Below are 14538 nucleotides of genomic sequence, written 5' to 3'. Positions count from 1 at the left end.
TGTCTTATTATTAAATTTCTCACTTTAATAAGGGTTGAATTATTCATACTTTTCCCAATTCTGAAATGAAATGCATTAGAGGAGAGGATATAGTGTAATAGTGCAATGGTGTAATGGTGCAGGTCCTTGTTTGATAATTGATATGTTTTTCATTTAATTTTCGTGGTGAAATTATTTATGTCCATTTATTGATTATTATAATATTTATTTCATTATATTAGGTCTTTAGGTCTCCCAGTAAAAAAAATGAAATACGATAACTCTATCTGTTATTTAGAATGATAAATACTCGGTGTAGTTGCAGTTTTATTGTTGGATACTTGCATATCGATTTCTCAGTTCGTATGATTTATATTATTATATAAGGAAAAAAAAACATTTATCTACTCATTTCCGATGATATAAAGTAATTAATGGGTCCTTTTCGAGAAGGCTTTGATCTTGCCTATAAAAATAACCACTTCGACCCTGGCTTGGTTCGAATTAGCGGACCCATTCATTCAAACAAAAGATCCGAACACACTAACTTTGTTAACACTTGCTAACAACACATGGCCTTCCAACAAAAGGCAGCTAACGAGTCGTCGTTACGCAGTGGCCGGCGGAAGTCCTCCGCCCGGGGCCACCACCGCTTCGTCGGAGTCCGCCAACGGCCATCGGGTCGATGGGTAGCTGAGATCAAGGACTCCTTGCAGAAGGTTCGACTTTGGCTCGGCACTTTTGACACGGCTGAGGACGCGGCTCGGGCCTACGATGAAGCTGCCCGGACCCTGAGGGGAGCCAATGCTCGGACCAACTTTGAGCTTCCCCAGCCAGCTCCGAGGAATGGCCTCGACATCGATAACCTGCTGCCTTTCTCCTTTGACGCAGCGTGTGGGTCCGTGAATGAGAAAGAGGGGCTCCGAGGAGCCCTGAGGGCGAAGCTGTTCGATAAGGTGTCGCTGCCCATTGTCCCGCCCGTCGCCGTGACTGGCCTGAAACCGGCAGCAAGGGCCGGGGACAGCTCCCCTGTGCAAAAATCGTCGAAGACTGACACTTTGACGGGCTCAGCAGCAGGAGTTTCTCGCTCTGCATCTGCACAGCAGCAAGGTAGGCACAGCACTTCCAACAAGGAGTCACGGGATCAAAGTCATGCTGGCAGGGGCCAAGACCGGATGGACTGCGGCCTGGTCGACAACTCCGAGATGCCTCAGTGGCACTCCCCCAGCCAGGTCTCGCCAATCGCAGTTACCTGTGGTTCGTGGCCCGGAGTGCAGTGTCCGGAGCCATCGACTGCTAGCGAGATGTGCCGAGAGTACCTAATGACTACTCCAGCTGCTGCTACTCACTGGGAAACAGAGATGAGCCACGCGCTCGAGAGCGGGTTATTTGAGCCCGTCGCTTTCACGACGTCCTCTTCCTGGCCAGTCTCCGGGGTGGTTGCAGGTAACAATGGTGGATCCACAGCTTCCCTGGAGGGGGCGTACCTGGATAACTGCTCCGGCGAGTTGACCGTGGTCAGCCGGAACTGGCCGAAGACGATGACAAATGATTCAACAGGCATGACCACACCCATGTCCCAGAGCGGCGTCGTTATGGAAGCTGCTTGGTCATCGGAGCAGCCGTTACTTCACTATGATGGCGGTGGCTGCAGCGTGCCGGGCGGATCATGGGACCTGCACGCGTTCTCGGTGCTCCGCTAGTTACTAAGCAATTGAAATTAAAGACAGCAGTTCCTACTTTTCTTTTTTCTTTTTTTTTTGGTGAAATATGGGGCCAAATCTAGCAATTTGTAATCCTTGACAAAGTTACTAGCTATATATATTGATTCTTTCGACATGTAATAGCTCTTCCAATATCAAGCTTCCCATCTAACATCTCTTTTTGCTGAACCTAAGCCGATGGAGAAATTAAGCCGATAATGTATGTAGGGTAACGCAATTTCTAATAGCATACAGAGAGATAAAAAGTTTTACATGAACTTCCTGCCGTTGGCTGACCTTCTATCGATGTGACCACGAAGGGTCCCCTCTTACTGGCTCGGACATCGGTTTGATCCTGACCACAAGACGCATAATCATATTAGGCGGGCATGAGCCCCGCTGGCATGAGTATGACAAGGAGGAGGTCCCCGTAGAGGTAGGCTTTGGGGTGAGTGGGTTGTGGTTTGGCTCAGTCTCGGCCCGGCCCACTAGTTCAAAGTAAAGTTGGATTCTGTGCATATGCGGGCCCAATTCACTATGGGCTCGACTGGCCCAATCCTTATTATTAGCAGCGATCCTAATTTTTGGAAGGCAAAAGGTCTAAATCCTGTGAAAGGGAATAACGCAGCATTTTTCCTCCAACTCTCACGAAATTTCCCTAATTAGAACTTACCAAGCCTCGTGTTTTTAGTATGAAAATGATAACATCGCATCAAACATTTAATACACAATTAATACAAGAAAATGCCATGCAAGAGCAAGACATAAACTAAAAATCATTAATAGATCAATTAACCTGGGATACATTACTTATGAGCGGCTATAGTTTTCCAAGGTGCCCTTGTCGAGCTACTGAGCTAGTATCTGCAGTCGGCGGGCCATAAGTGTATCATATTGTGACGTCTGAGACGTCTTGCTGACCTTGTACGATATATATAATGTACGTCTTAATAAATTCCTCCAATACTGCAATAATCAGCCTTTTGCTTCTTCTTCAACTGGTTCAATCAAACGTCCACTTAAGTATTATGTCAGCATAAACTGCTACACAATCTCATCTACATAGAACAATTTGGCTTTTCTAAGCTCAGGGAAAAAAATTTATAAAACTTGAGATGGAATTCCCGGGGATTTCTTCAATGATTGAGTCCTCCATTTCTCAGAGCCATGGATATATTCGATCATGAATAATGCTGAGATGATTAAACCAGAAATAATGATGGGAAATTCGTAATTATTACTTCCATGTGTTTGGCCTATCTTGATCGAAATGATATCAATGAGATCTTTAATATTATGTTTATGTAGCAGCTTCACCTCACTAGCAAGATCGTGAAATATCATTGACTATAGCAAACGTCTTATGCATGTTTTTCTTCTTCTTTTTCTTCTTTTATTTGATTAATTAGTGCGGCTTTAAATATACATCGATTTTTTACGCTTCAAAATAATCACATATATATAATGATATCATATTCTTCATATCTAAGGAAGTGATTACTGCATTACTGACAATAAATCTGACACGTCTTTTTCACAATAATTTTTCTAAGTATTTCCCTTTTTTTCCGCTTAAATTTATTACACAATGATCGTAGGCCACTCATAGTGTACTAGTTGACTTAAAAGGATGAGAATAATTTCGGATGATAAAGTAATCGGGAGCACACATTCTACGGAATCGTTTAAATGATTTAATTAATTGGGAGGTCGGTTTTTGCCTAATTAGTTGTGACAAACATGTTATGTATTTATGTACTGAGTGGCTCTCAAAATCGCTCCTACTCTCTCTCTCTCTCTCTCTCTCTCTCTCTCTCATAGTTATGATTTATGAGAGATGACTTCATTGACTTATGAAGTAGATTAATATAGTGTCATACTCAAATATTATAATTAAGGATTAAGTAATGACATAATTATAATACATGAATTCGAACTTAACAAGCAAATCCATTAAAGCAATAGCTAGCAATTGTTAGGTACTTAATTAATTAACATTCTTAAAGCCATTGCTCTAACAAATCTCTTAATTATATGCACATGGGAGGAAGAAAATTAAACTCGAAGATTTGTTATTATTATTATTTTGTTAAATACTAAGCAAAAGGTCTTATTGGTGATGGTCAGTACAAACCATTTAGAATCACAAACTAGTTTCTTCCCATTGTGAAATAATAAGATATATTTTTTTCTTTTATCTCGTTCCCACAACGTGAAATAGGAAATATTTTGAGTTAATTCTTATAGAAAATGCTGTTATTAAGTTCTGATCTTAGTGCACTCAAAATTATTAGTTTGGAATTATGATTCTTACACTTAGAATTCGTTTGGGAGTGCGGTGAAATGTTCCATAATCATTTTTCCTTATAATTTTTAGCAGATTTGGTGTTTAGTAAGAGTTTTTGAAACCACGATTTGGTTCGAAATTGCGGTTACAAACGTGATTTTCTCAAACAGGTTAATAGGTGCTTATAAAATCTCTTTCTACTTATTCTGTTTCAAGTATTAATAATTGTTTTCTTATTTTCAATATTTTTTAATTAATTTTTTCCAAACAATTTAACTCATTCTGAAATCAAAACTTATTTTTTTATAATTTTGTTTCAATACTTCCGCATCAGCAACAACACTCTCAAATCAAGCCTTAGTAGAGTGATGTTAATACGCAGAAACCGGACACCACCAAATTATGCATATTTCTTAAGAACATACATTTGGCAACTTCCTCCAAAGTCCAAACAAAGGAAGGAAAAAAAAAAAGAAAAAAGAAAGAAGAGGTGTGCTGTGGTGATCTGCAAGCAAGCTCAAATGGGGTTGATCAAATATTAAATTGGAAAAAGGAAATATCCACCCCGGAGATTCCGAGCCTTCCAGGCTTGCAATTCCAATCATTGCAATGAAGAATAGTCGTAACACTACTTCTACTAGAGGGATAATAGTGTGTTTGATCAAAGTTGTTAGATCTCAAATCGCTTATATTCAACTTATTGATAAACACGGTTTCTAAATCTCAATTAAGAACGTTCCTTAGAGAACCCTTTTGTGTGAATATGGATTTTTGGTTTGCTCGAGTAATATAGATTAAGCACATAACAAGATATGTTGGAGGAGGAATTTGACGAGCTCGAAGATCATAAGAGAATGAGGTTTTGGCAAAAATATTACAACTTTGGTTAATTAAGGGACTAAATGCAATGGTTTTCTATTTCGGGAAGAAGACGTGAGAGCAACTGCTTGGAGACAAGAAAAGTCAAGACAACTATGTCGTCGCCTTTCAATATTCCCAATTCTAAGTTCGAGGTGGGGACATAGTTCTCTTCCATGCGGGCGGGAATTCCCTTCTTTTGTTTTAGGCATACCATCCGCAAGATTTTTTCTCATCTCGTATTATTGTGTCTAAATACGTTCAATATCGATACCACTCCCCGCGTAGATAGAGCTCTCCTCTGCTCTGCTCTGCTGATGACTGGCTTCGAGTGGTGAAGTCCTTGCCGGAATTCTGAGATGAGAGTACGGTTGATCACTTCTTTAATGTAACGGTTGTGTGCGTGTGTATTGAATGCTTTTACTCGCACGTGTTAAGACGACAAGGGATGTGTATGTATGAAGAGTAATTCAATCCCGAGTTTTTGCCGAGTGAAATAATAGTGGTCAGGAACATCCCGCTCATGTACGATCAACGGAAGTATACCTAACCCTTTGCCAAATTAGCTACGGCGACCATAAAAAGGAGTTATACACGCCTATATGACAAATAGGAGTCGTAATGAAGCAAGTAAGTTGTTGGCTAACTCTTGAGTTAGCAATATCTGTTAGTTAATAATGAGCAGCAGAAATCGAATACAACAGTTTGGCAAAACCAGAACAAAAGGGCAAAAATAAAAAGTATATTGAAAAAAAAAATGAGTGAGATATATGTCAATTTCAGTTACAAAGAAAAGTTCATGATTGCACCAATGATGAGTCGAACTTAAAATCTTTTAATTCTCATATGAAAGTGTATGCCACTCCACTACATCCGTTATTTGAAAACTATACATGCCAATTAATGCTGCTAAACTCGTGAAATCAATCAATCCAAACGGCTTGATTATAATTAATTATATTTTGGGAGGTTGTTTCATTTCGTGAAATGCGTTGGTCTTGTCTAGTGAAAGAGAATGTGAATTGAAATGGAAAAAGGCCCAACAAGCCACCCTTCATCCTCTCCCCTCCCCTCGGTTTATTTTTGCAATTCTTCAGTTACATTCACTCTCTCTCTCTCTCAGAGCTTAGCTGGGCCAGATTATTTTCGAAGCATTCAACCAGCAAGTTATATATCCTGGGAAGTTAAAACCAAGGTGGAATTCTGCATCAGTTATGCAGAGAGATGGCTTGTGAATCGCACGATGCACGCCTGTGCGATTGATTTGCGTGTAGAAAATGAGCGAGACCCGCATGATGGTTCGAGTTACACACTAAAGAAAGGCAGGGGCATAGCTAGGCAATTTGGTACGCTAACTAATTTGCATATTCAAACAGATTATTAACTGTTCCATTGGGGTTGTCCTTTGAGAGTCCACAAAAGCAAAACAAACCTCTCTCTCTCTCTCTCTCTCTCTCTCTCTCTCCATACATCATTTTATTATTCCCTCACACTATATATCATCCACACCACTCAACCTCCTCTCTCCCCATCTCTAGTGATTATCATCAATCATACTACCTGTGTCAAGAAGAAAGAAGGAAGAAGAAGAAGAAGAGGAGGAATCTAACACAAACTTTGCACACCATGGAAGCCCCGGAAGAGGTCGTCATGATGGTCGCTCGGCCCAATGGGCGTATCCCTTTGCCTAAGCGCAAACGGACGAGGCGACAGAGGGGCCAGTCTCCATTCACTTTCCAGATCGCCAGCTCTCCTAGCGAAGAAAAGGTTAGCAAAGCCGATCGTTTCTCCCCCTCCTACTCCTCTGATGTGACCCGGGGAGACGAGACGAATGAGGAAGAGGACATGGCCCACTGCCTCATCCTCCTCGCGAGAGGCCAATTAGGTGATCATGAGAAAAGGCGATCATTAGTGGAAGAATCATTAGTGGAAGAAGATGATGAGGATGAACAAGAAGCAAATCATGATCATCATCATGACAAGTTCAGCAGCAAGAGATTCTTAGCGACAGAGGAATACGTGTACCAGTGCAAGACATGTAACAAGGCCTTCCCATCATTCCAAGCTCTAGGAGGACACAGGGCAAGCCACAAGAAGGCCAGGATCACACCACCAAGCATGATTGAACACAACAAACAGCCATCCCCGACGTCATCGATGCCATCTCCCATTTCTGCCTTGGAAGACGATGATGTCCTGTCCCTCCAATGGGTGAACACCAAGAATTCACACCCGAACACTGGCATTAATATCGCGAAGCAACTCCCAAAGATTCACCAATGCTCGATCTGTGGGGCGGAGTTCTCATCAGGGCAGGCCCTAGGAGGCCACATGAGGCGGCACCGCACAGTGATATCGCGCCCGGCCCCGGCTCTGGCATTGATCCCGAGGATCCCAGAATCAGAAGAGCCATTGAGGCTGAGGAGTAAAGCTCCATCTTTGCAGTTGGATCTCAATCTTCCGGCACCAGAAGATGATGATCCTGAAGTCGGATTCCCAATCAATTCCAGGGGACAACAACGCGGGTCGAGTCTTGTTTTCTCGTTCCCAGCCTTGGTCGGTTGTCATTACTGAGTAGGGATATGGCTTTCGATATTCGGTTTTTTCTTTTTGAAGGGCTAATTTCACGTTTCATGAGTGATCTGAGGTCCGGAACGGATGCTATAGATCATCGGTGTATCCATTCTTTACAGTTTAAAGTTACATATTCTTTTGATTCTTTAATTCTCACCTTGCTCATTCAGTTTTTCCAATCACGAATTCAGTCTCAAGTCTCAACCTGTCAAACGCTAATTTACGAGTCTTATTGTACAGCTGCATGCCTTTAGATCGCGCTTAACTACATCAAATCGAAGCCTTCTATGGTATAACTATTCTCAGATGCATTCTCTTTTTTACTGTATAGACTCCAAGAAGGGTACTCAGTTCCGAGTAAAATCTCCATAGCTAGCCCGGTTTGACTTCATATCCAATGGATCCCCTTGTTCTGATGGAACTTAAAGGTTAGGTTCCTTTGCTAGTACGTATATTCATCTTATCCACGTTTCTAGGATCGGGTTCGGTATGGGATTTGATACAAAAGTTTCTTCGGATGGCTGAGATTTTGTTCTTTTTGTTTATGGTCCAACAGACTCTCACTTACTAGCTAGCTTTCCCACTGGACGACGCACACCTACGTACCTTCAAAAAGAAGTGCAGCGAAATCAATGAACAACCCACAATCTCTTCGTCGCCTTTTTGAATCTTCTGATGCCATGGGATGCATACTAGTGCACACATTATATGTGGACAAAAGTAAATGGACAAAAAGACACTACCTAGTCCTATGTTACACGAAACCAACAAAACCCCCCAAAAAAATATCGGTGGCAATATAATATATATATATACACACACACATGTGTGTGTGTGTTTATATAATATAATATAGCTTTGATAACTATAAATAGCATTAAAGAGGACGATAAGACCGATTAGCATTGGATTAAACAGATATGACAGAGAGACTTGGACCTGACCCCTGGTTTTAGTATGCAAAGTGGCATATATGTATTAAGAGTGTTAGCTGTGGTTGAGTTAATAATTAGGTGTTTTGTGCGTGTCTTCTTCAAACAATTGGCCTGCAAATTAAAAGCTTGTTTTCTGCCCTAAAGTAGATAGATAGATAGATAGATAGATAGATAGATAGATAGATGAGTTAATATTCTAATTTTAGGTTGGGGGAGGGGAGAGGGGAGTTTTCTTTTTTGTCTATATTTTTGTTTGGGGACAAGAAAAGAGATGTGGAGATTGTGAGGCCACCCATGAATATGCCAAAACAAGTGTTCTTCGTTGTTAGGCCATCTTCTTCTTCTCATGTAAAGCTGAATTAGGATTAGTTTCAATTAATAAATTGAGAACATCTCATGATCTTACAAGAAAAAAAAAAGATTATGGGCAAATTTTAACGCAACGATACAGTAGTTTGAAATCCATTCAAATTACTTCCTGAGCATGGGAATTAATATTAATAGACTGAGACCATCTCGGGACTCATTGAGAAGCAACTAAGGCTTTTGGATCCAAATAAGTTAATTATAGTTGAAAAGAGGGTGTGATCTGCACGTCTAGCTATTTAATTTTGTTCCCCAATCAAATCGGGTTTCTCTTCACGAAAGTGCCTACTGCCTCTCAGTGGTCCTATCCATGAAAAATAAGATAATAATAATTATTACTATTAATTTTAAAAAAATTGTTATATTCAACTGGGAGTGTCACTCCCATGTTGTCATGTTACGATCACAGTATGAAAAGAATTAGCTGAGTGTTGCGAATTGAAATGTATTCATTTTTCCGATTCCCTCGCGCCTTTTGATTTCTTTCCATAGCAGAAACTAAATTTCTGTTAATTGAAGAAATAGTTTTCAATTCTTAGTTAATAATTCAACTCTTGTCATCGAATTGGGATCAAGAATATTTTCTTCTCTCTCCGACTTGCGTGCTAGATTCATATTGAAGCATCATCCTCGATGTTGATGGAAGAAAAAGAAAATATGAAAATGCTAATTTCCATGCTGTCTGTATTTAATAGTTTAATTAATTATATTTTCTTCACTTGGTATATAGGCTGTATATACCCGTTATATACAATCAGGGACATCAAGATACACACACACACACACACATATATATATATGTGGTAAAAGCCATTTGTTTACGAATGCTCTCCCAAGCTTGTTCGGAACGAACCAGGAATATGATCTTCACATTCCAAGTTGCGAAAAAATTGTGATCAGGAAAATGATAGTGGTATGAAACCTGCAGAAATCGCCCAGAACAACATGAACAGGATGCTTTTATTCAATAAAAAACCTACGGATAATTTACCGATAAAATATAATCGATTGATTTGAATCCTTCCTGAGATTGCTTACCATGTAAGTTTCGGAACTACTGCACTAGATGGGGAAGATGGGGAGGGGGAGGGGGAGGGGGAGGAAGTGGGAGAGGGAGATGGTTCAAACTTTCCTGCATTTCATAATTGATTTTATGTTAGTTAAATGTTTAATGAGAAAAGGAAATGAAATACGATAAGTTGCAGTAGCAGGGGAGAAATGAATTTGAGAGACGTGAATTCTAACCACATAACAGAAGATTTTCTGGGGGTGGCCTCTCCTTGGCAGGGTTGGGATCGGCATCGTAAACCCTGACATACAACTCCTGTCCTAGGTACCAATGTTTCAAATTCTGAGACCTTAAGTTCCACATTCCCGGATTGTCCAGGTATGCGTATACCGCAGTCCATCTGCCGGGATACACCTATTCATCAAGTTTATTGTGGAATATTATAGTAAGAAACTATAATACTCTTTTTTTTTAATAAGTAAGAAACTATATACTCTAGCGTCGCATATGTTAGTCACTTGTTAGATATGGAAATGGATATTAACGGAAAACCTGAATAGTGGAGCGAAAAACCGGATCTTGTATGTTGTATGTGGATCGTGATTCCAGTGTCCATTCTCCATCACCAAACCTGAGAACAATTTACAAACATAAGACAATTAATATGAGCTTCAAAATAGTTTAAGAACTAATTTACTTTATCAATGGAACGGTTGTCGACTTACCCAACTACGAAAAACCCAAACCCATCCAAATGCCAAGAATCCATCACCTCCAAGTCGTTCTTGAACACGATCTCCATGAACCCTTTGTGAATCCCAGTTGAAACAAAAACTCCTTTTTGGGCTACAAACTTCACTGAAGCCACAGGGAATTCGTCAAGGACATACACTCCAGACCCATTGGCAAACTGATCTGCGAGCTTCAGGGGCGTGTCTGGTGTGATGTAGGAAACATTGTTCACCGTGTACCTCGTCGAGCCATTGAGCTCTGCAACTGAGCCATGTAAGATAAATGTTTGGGATATGGTTACATTGTGCACGTTAAATGTCCCTTGTGGATTTGGCCGTGCTGCCCCTGCGGTCATGTTCCACCTTGTGTAGCAAGGAAAGTACAAAGAGCGTAAGAAATTAAGAGAACTTAAGAGGAATAAAAGATTTATTTAGTGTAAGAAATCATAAATTAACAAAGGCAGGATTTTATCAAAAGCGAGTGTAATGCAATGGCGTACGCTCTCGCCTGGTAATCAAGAGATTTTAGGTTCGATCGATACCTAGTAGGACTACCCATGCCCCGTTATTTAGTATAGATTTATTAGGTGTTCTATTTTTATTTTTTTTTGTGAACCCTGATATCCGGAAGCCCAATTGGATCCCGACTAATACAGTCAAGCATGATCAACCCATTAAAGGGGTAAAGCTTTTTCAGCATGAATTTTCTGCATTCACAAGGACTCGAACTCAAGACATTTCTTAAGCGGAACAAACGTCGAACCACTTGAACTAACCTACGTTGGTATTAAGTGTTTTATCTAATTATACTAGACCCATGTGCCTCTCTTGTGACTGGAAAAAAAAAAAAGTTAGTTGGGCCCGATCACCAATTTCAATAATCAAACACGTACAGAAATTCAAAGGCCCATAGGCATGACATGGGCCTGGCCAACGATAGGTAAAGCTAACCAAATTTGACAATATGGTCAAAATTTATCTGAACAACAGAAAACAATCGTTATATTTATGAACGTGATTTACCTTATAGATTTGGCTTGGTTAATGGAAAAATTCATGTCAAACGGATCAGGACCATCGGGAATGGGGAAAGTTGGAAGCATCGAAGTGGAGTTAACATAATCCAGGATTCCTAGAGCGACGAGGTGGTGGGCTTGGAAGTCGGCGATAAGCTTCGGAGTTGCTACCATCAGATACTTGTCATCGTCTCGGTCGGCTGCCACAAGGACCGAGTAGGACTGGCCCACGTGCACATCGAGGGAGTCCAGAGTGATCCTGCTAGTGTAGGAACCTTCTGTCTCAACTAGGTCCATGGTGTGATTTTGGATGCGGAAGTTGAAGCTCAGTCTCGTGCCCATGTTTGATATCCGGAACAGGTAGGTTTTTCCTATATATGTATACTCACGAGATCATGCATCATCAAGAATTCCATAGATACTGATACACATAAGAGAATTGTTGTTTCTTATATGTAATTTCCAATTCTTCTAGTAAATGCCAATACCTTTCGTGACATTGAAGGTCGCAGGGGTATCTGTGAACCCGAAAGGGAGTTCCCCGTTCATCAGCAATGCATCGGGCGAGCGATCTGACTGCGTCTGATCAGTGGTCAAGCTTGACCTCAGTGTCTTCCCATGATAATCAGCAAATGCAAATAATTATAAATTGTACGAATTTAATATTCATTTGCGTGCATATGTATATGTATGCATGTATATATTACACCTTGTAGCTTTGATAGTACCAATCTCCTATGAGGAGGTCATATTCGGCTTCTGGCTTGGCAAAAGGAACGGCAATAACTGGCATGTTGTTGACTCTGATGGAACCAAATCCTCCCCCTGCCTTCTGGAAATTGATCGACGGAAAATAGGAGAATGTCCCGATTTGGTCCTTCATCTGGAACTCATAAGTCCAGTTTTTGCCAGGCAGGATCGGACAGTTCGTGCCGGAAACCCCATCTTGCCACGAATTCAGCCTCTGTTGTATCCCGTTCCTTTATGTTAAGGTCAGAAAACAAGAAGAAACTCAAATATGATATAAGACCAACCAACCATGGTAAAAACCGGAAAGTGGCCGGGGCACAGTTCTTTGTTGTCTCTTGCTGGGGTGGAGGGCTCGTGTTAAAGTGCGTAGATAAAACATCAAACTGATATTCATACCATGTAAAGAGAAGGGGCTCGTCCATGTTGTTAAACACGTTAACATGTATAGCATCGTCAGTGGTTGCATTGATGAGAGGCCCAGGAAACATGCCATTGATGGTTATCACCTGCCCACATACACAACTCCGCCTGTCTATATCAGGCAAGAAAAGAAACAGAAAAGGTTTTGCTTCATTTCAACCGAGAAGTGAAATATATATATCATCTGATCAGTTACTGGCTGCTGCAAATGAGCTGATAACGAGAATGCGGGTTCCACTGTGACATGCCACTCGTGGTAGATCTCGGCTCCAGCCACTGATGTGATTGCGGATGCAAAGACGATTGCCAATTGCAGAGCCCGACAAGGTGAGTTGCTCAACCATCCCAGTCCCATACTTTGCAGGTCACTGGGAATGAGTAGTACAACATAACATTATAACATAGAAATGGAAAGAACCAAATCCTATGTAATTAATCATAGCAGCTTCATATACTGGGGGAAAAAGAAAAGCAGCTTTATATATAGCACTTAATAAGACTGGATTTTTCCTTTTTTTTTTTCTTTTTGGACTTCGACCCTGCTTCCTACTTAAAAGGAAAAAAAGAAAAAAAGAAAAAAAAAGAAAGACGGATGAAGCTTAATGAAGCAATCTACCGATAAATAGTAGTCAGTTTCAGTCTGAAGTTCAGAGTTGTGTCTATGGTATCTGATATATATACACGTAACACATATGCATCATTGGCTCAACAACAGATTATATATAATTAATAATCATTTTAATTAACACATATTGTTAATAATAATTTAAGTTAATAATATGTCTCCCTTTTTCGTGACGGAACAACTGACGGCCTATCTTTTGTTTCTTTTTTCCTCCTATCAGGAACGCACAACCAAAAGTAAACAAATTTAACTAATTTATTATGATCTGATTAAGTATAGCTTGGGCTGTAAATCGTTTATTTAAATGTAGCCAAAAGAAAAATCATTTATTTAAACGTAGAAAAGGACAAAACTTGTTTTTACTTGAAATTAGAAAAGTCCTTTGACTTATATCTTGGACATCTGCTTGCTTTCATATTTACGATATTATTATGTTCATCGTTAAATTTATAGTTATTCAGTTTAGATATCGTCGGAATCATTCTGTTTGATTAATTCTGCCCCACAATTAAATTCCTAATATGTATATATATAATAAGAAATAATATATGACAACTACATGAAAAAATAAAATAAAAACAAAATCTTCTTCTTCCGTAATTAATTATCTTCCCTATCCATGTTGCTTACGCTTTATCAACACGTGATGAAGTGGAAAGTCAATAAAATCATATGCACACCATTTTCCAGTTAAATCAAATATAGTTTGCTTACTTTTGTCGTCAAATATATTTATCACAATGTCATCTTTATAGAAAGGCGTGATTCATGTATACTATAGTTCAAAGAATATTTCAGATTTTGAAACCAATGGTGGACTGACTATCTTTCGAGGTTTTCTATGGGGCGAATTGGGCTTGTGTTGGCTGAATTGAACGAGAAAAAGATTTTTGGCAAGATCATCAATTCGTGCACCCATTTAATTTATTATCTTTATACATATATAATAATCGGGAAAATTTTATATAATACTACCTCAAATTTTCTTAAAAAATCTTTGGCAAGTATCATCAATCTGCCTAAAATTATTATTTCAGGGAAAAAAAACAGAGAGAGAGAGAGATATCCTCAGAAGAATTGCAAGTTGCAACCAAGTCAAAGTTTGGAGTCGACTGGCAATTGCTGAGTTCTTACAATTCTAGCAAACAAAACAAAAGAAGGAATTTCTTTGAAGAGTAACAAAGCACTTCACCTAATAATTTTCCAAGATTTGTATGGAGTTGAAAACAATTGGGACAAAAATTGTAATGGTCTTTCTCATTATCTAATATCTGATCTCATGTAC

The 14538-nt window shown here is 39.7% G+C and overlaps 2 protein-coding genes across 2 annotated transcripts; one reads left to right on the top strand and one right to left on the bottom strand.

Annotated features, from left to right (window-relative positions):
* The first annotated feature begins 6237 nt into the window (after positions 1-6237).
* Positions 6238-7555, top strand: LOC116189643 (zinc finger protein ZAT5-like). The gene has a single exon (XM_031519397.1). It carries the CDS (start codon positions 6454-6456, stop codon positions 7399-7401), a length of 948 nt encoding a protein of 315 aa, XP_031375257.1. The 5' UTR covers positions 6238-6453; the 3' UTR covers positions 7402-7555.
* Positions 7556-9339: 1784 nt separating this feature from the next.
* On the bottom strand, positions 9340-13034 carry LOC116189088 (monocopper oxidase-like protein SKU5). The gene is made up of 10 exons (XM_031518617.1): positions 12825-13034; positions 12605-12714; positions 12168-12438; positions 11947-12070; positions 11466-11829; positions 10437-10805; positions 10264-10342; positions 9948-10125; positions 9741-9834; positions 9340-9624 (listed from the first exon to the last, which is right to left on the bottom strand). The coding sequence occupies exons 1-10, from the start codon at positions 12981-12983 to the stop codon at positions 9570-9572; spliced, it is 1803 nt and encodes a 600-aa protein (XP_031374477.1). The 5' UTR covers positions 12984-13034; the 3' UTR covers positions 9340-9569.
* Positions 13035-14538: the final 1504 nt, after the last annotated feature.

This window comes from Punica granatum, chromosome 8 (assembly GCF_007655135.1).
Source record: "Punica granatum isolate Tunisia-2019 chromosome 8, ASM765513v2, whole genome shotgun sequence".
In the NCBI taxonomy this organism is placed as follows: domain Eukaryota; kingdom Viridiplantae; phylum Streptophyta; class Magnoliopsida; order Myrtales; family Lythraceae; genus Punica; species Punica granatum.
The sequence above is the reverse complement of the archived record's forward strand: the minus strand, read 5'-3'. Positions and strand labels throughout refer to the sequence as shown.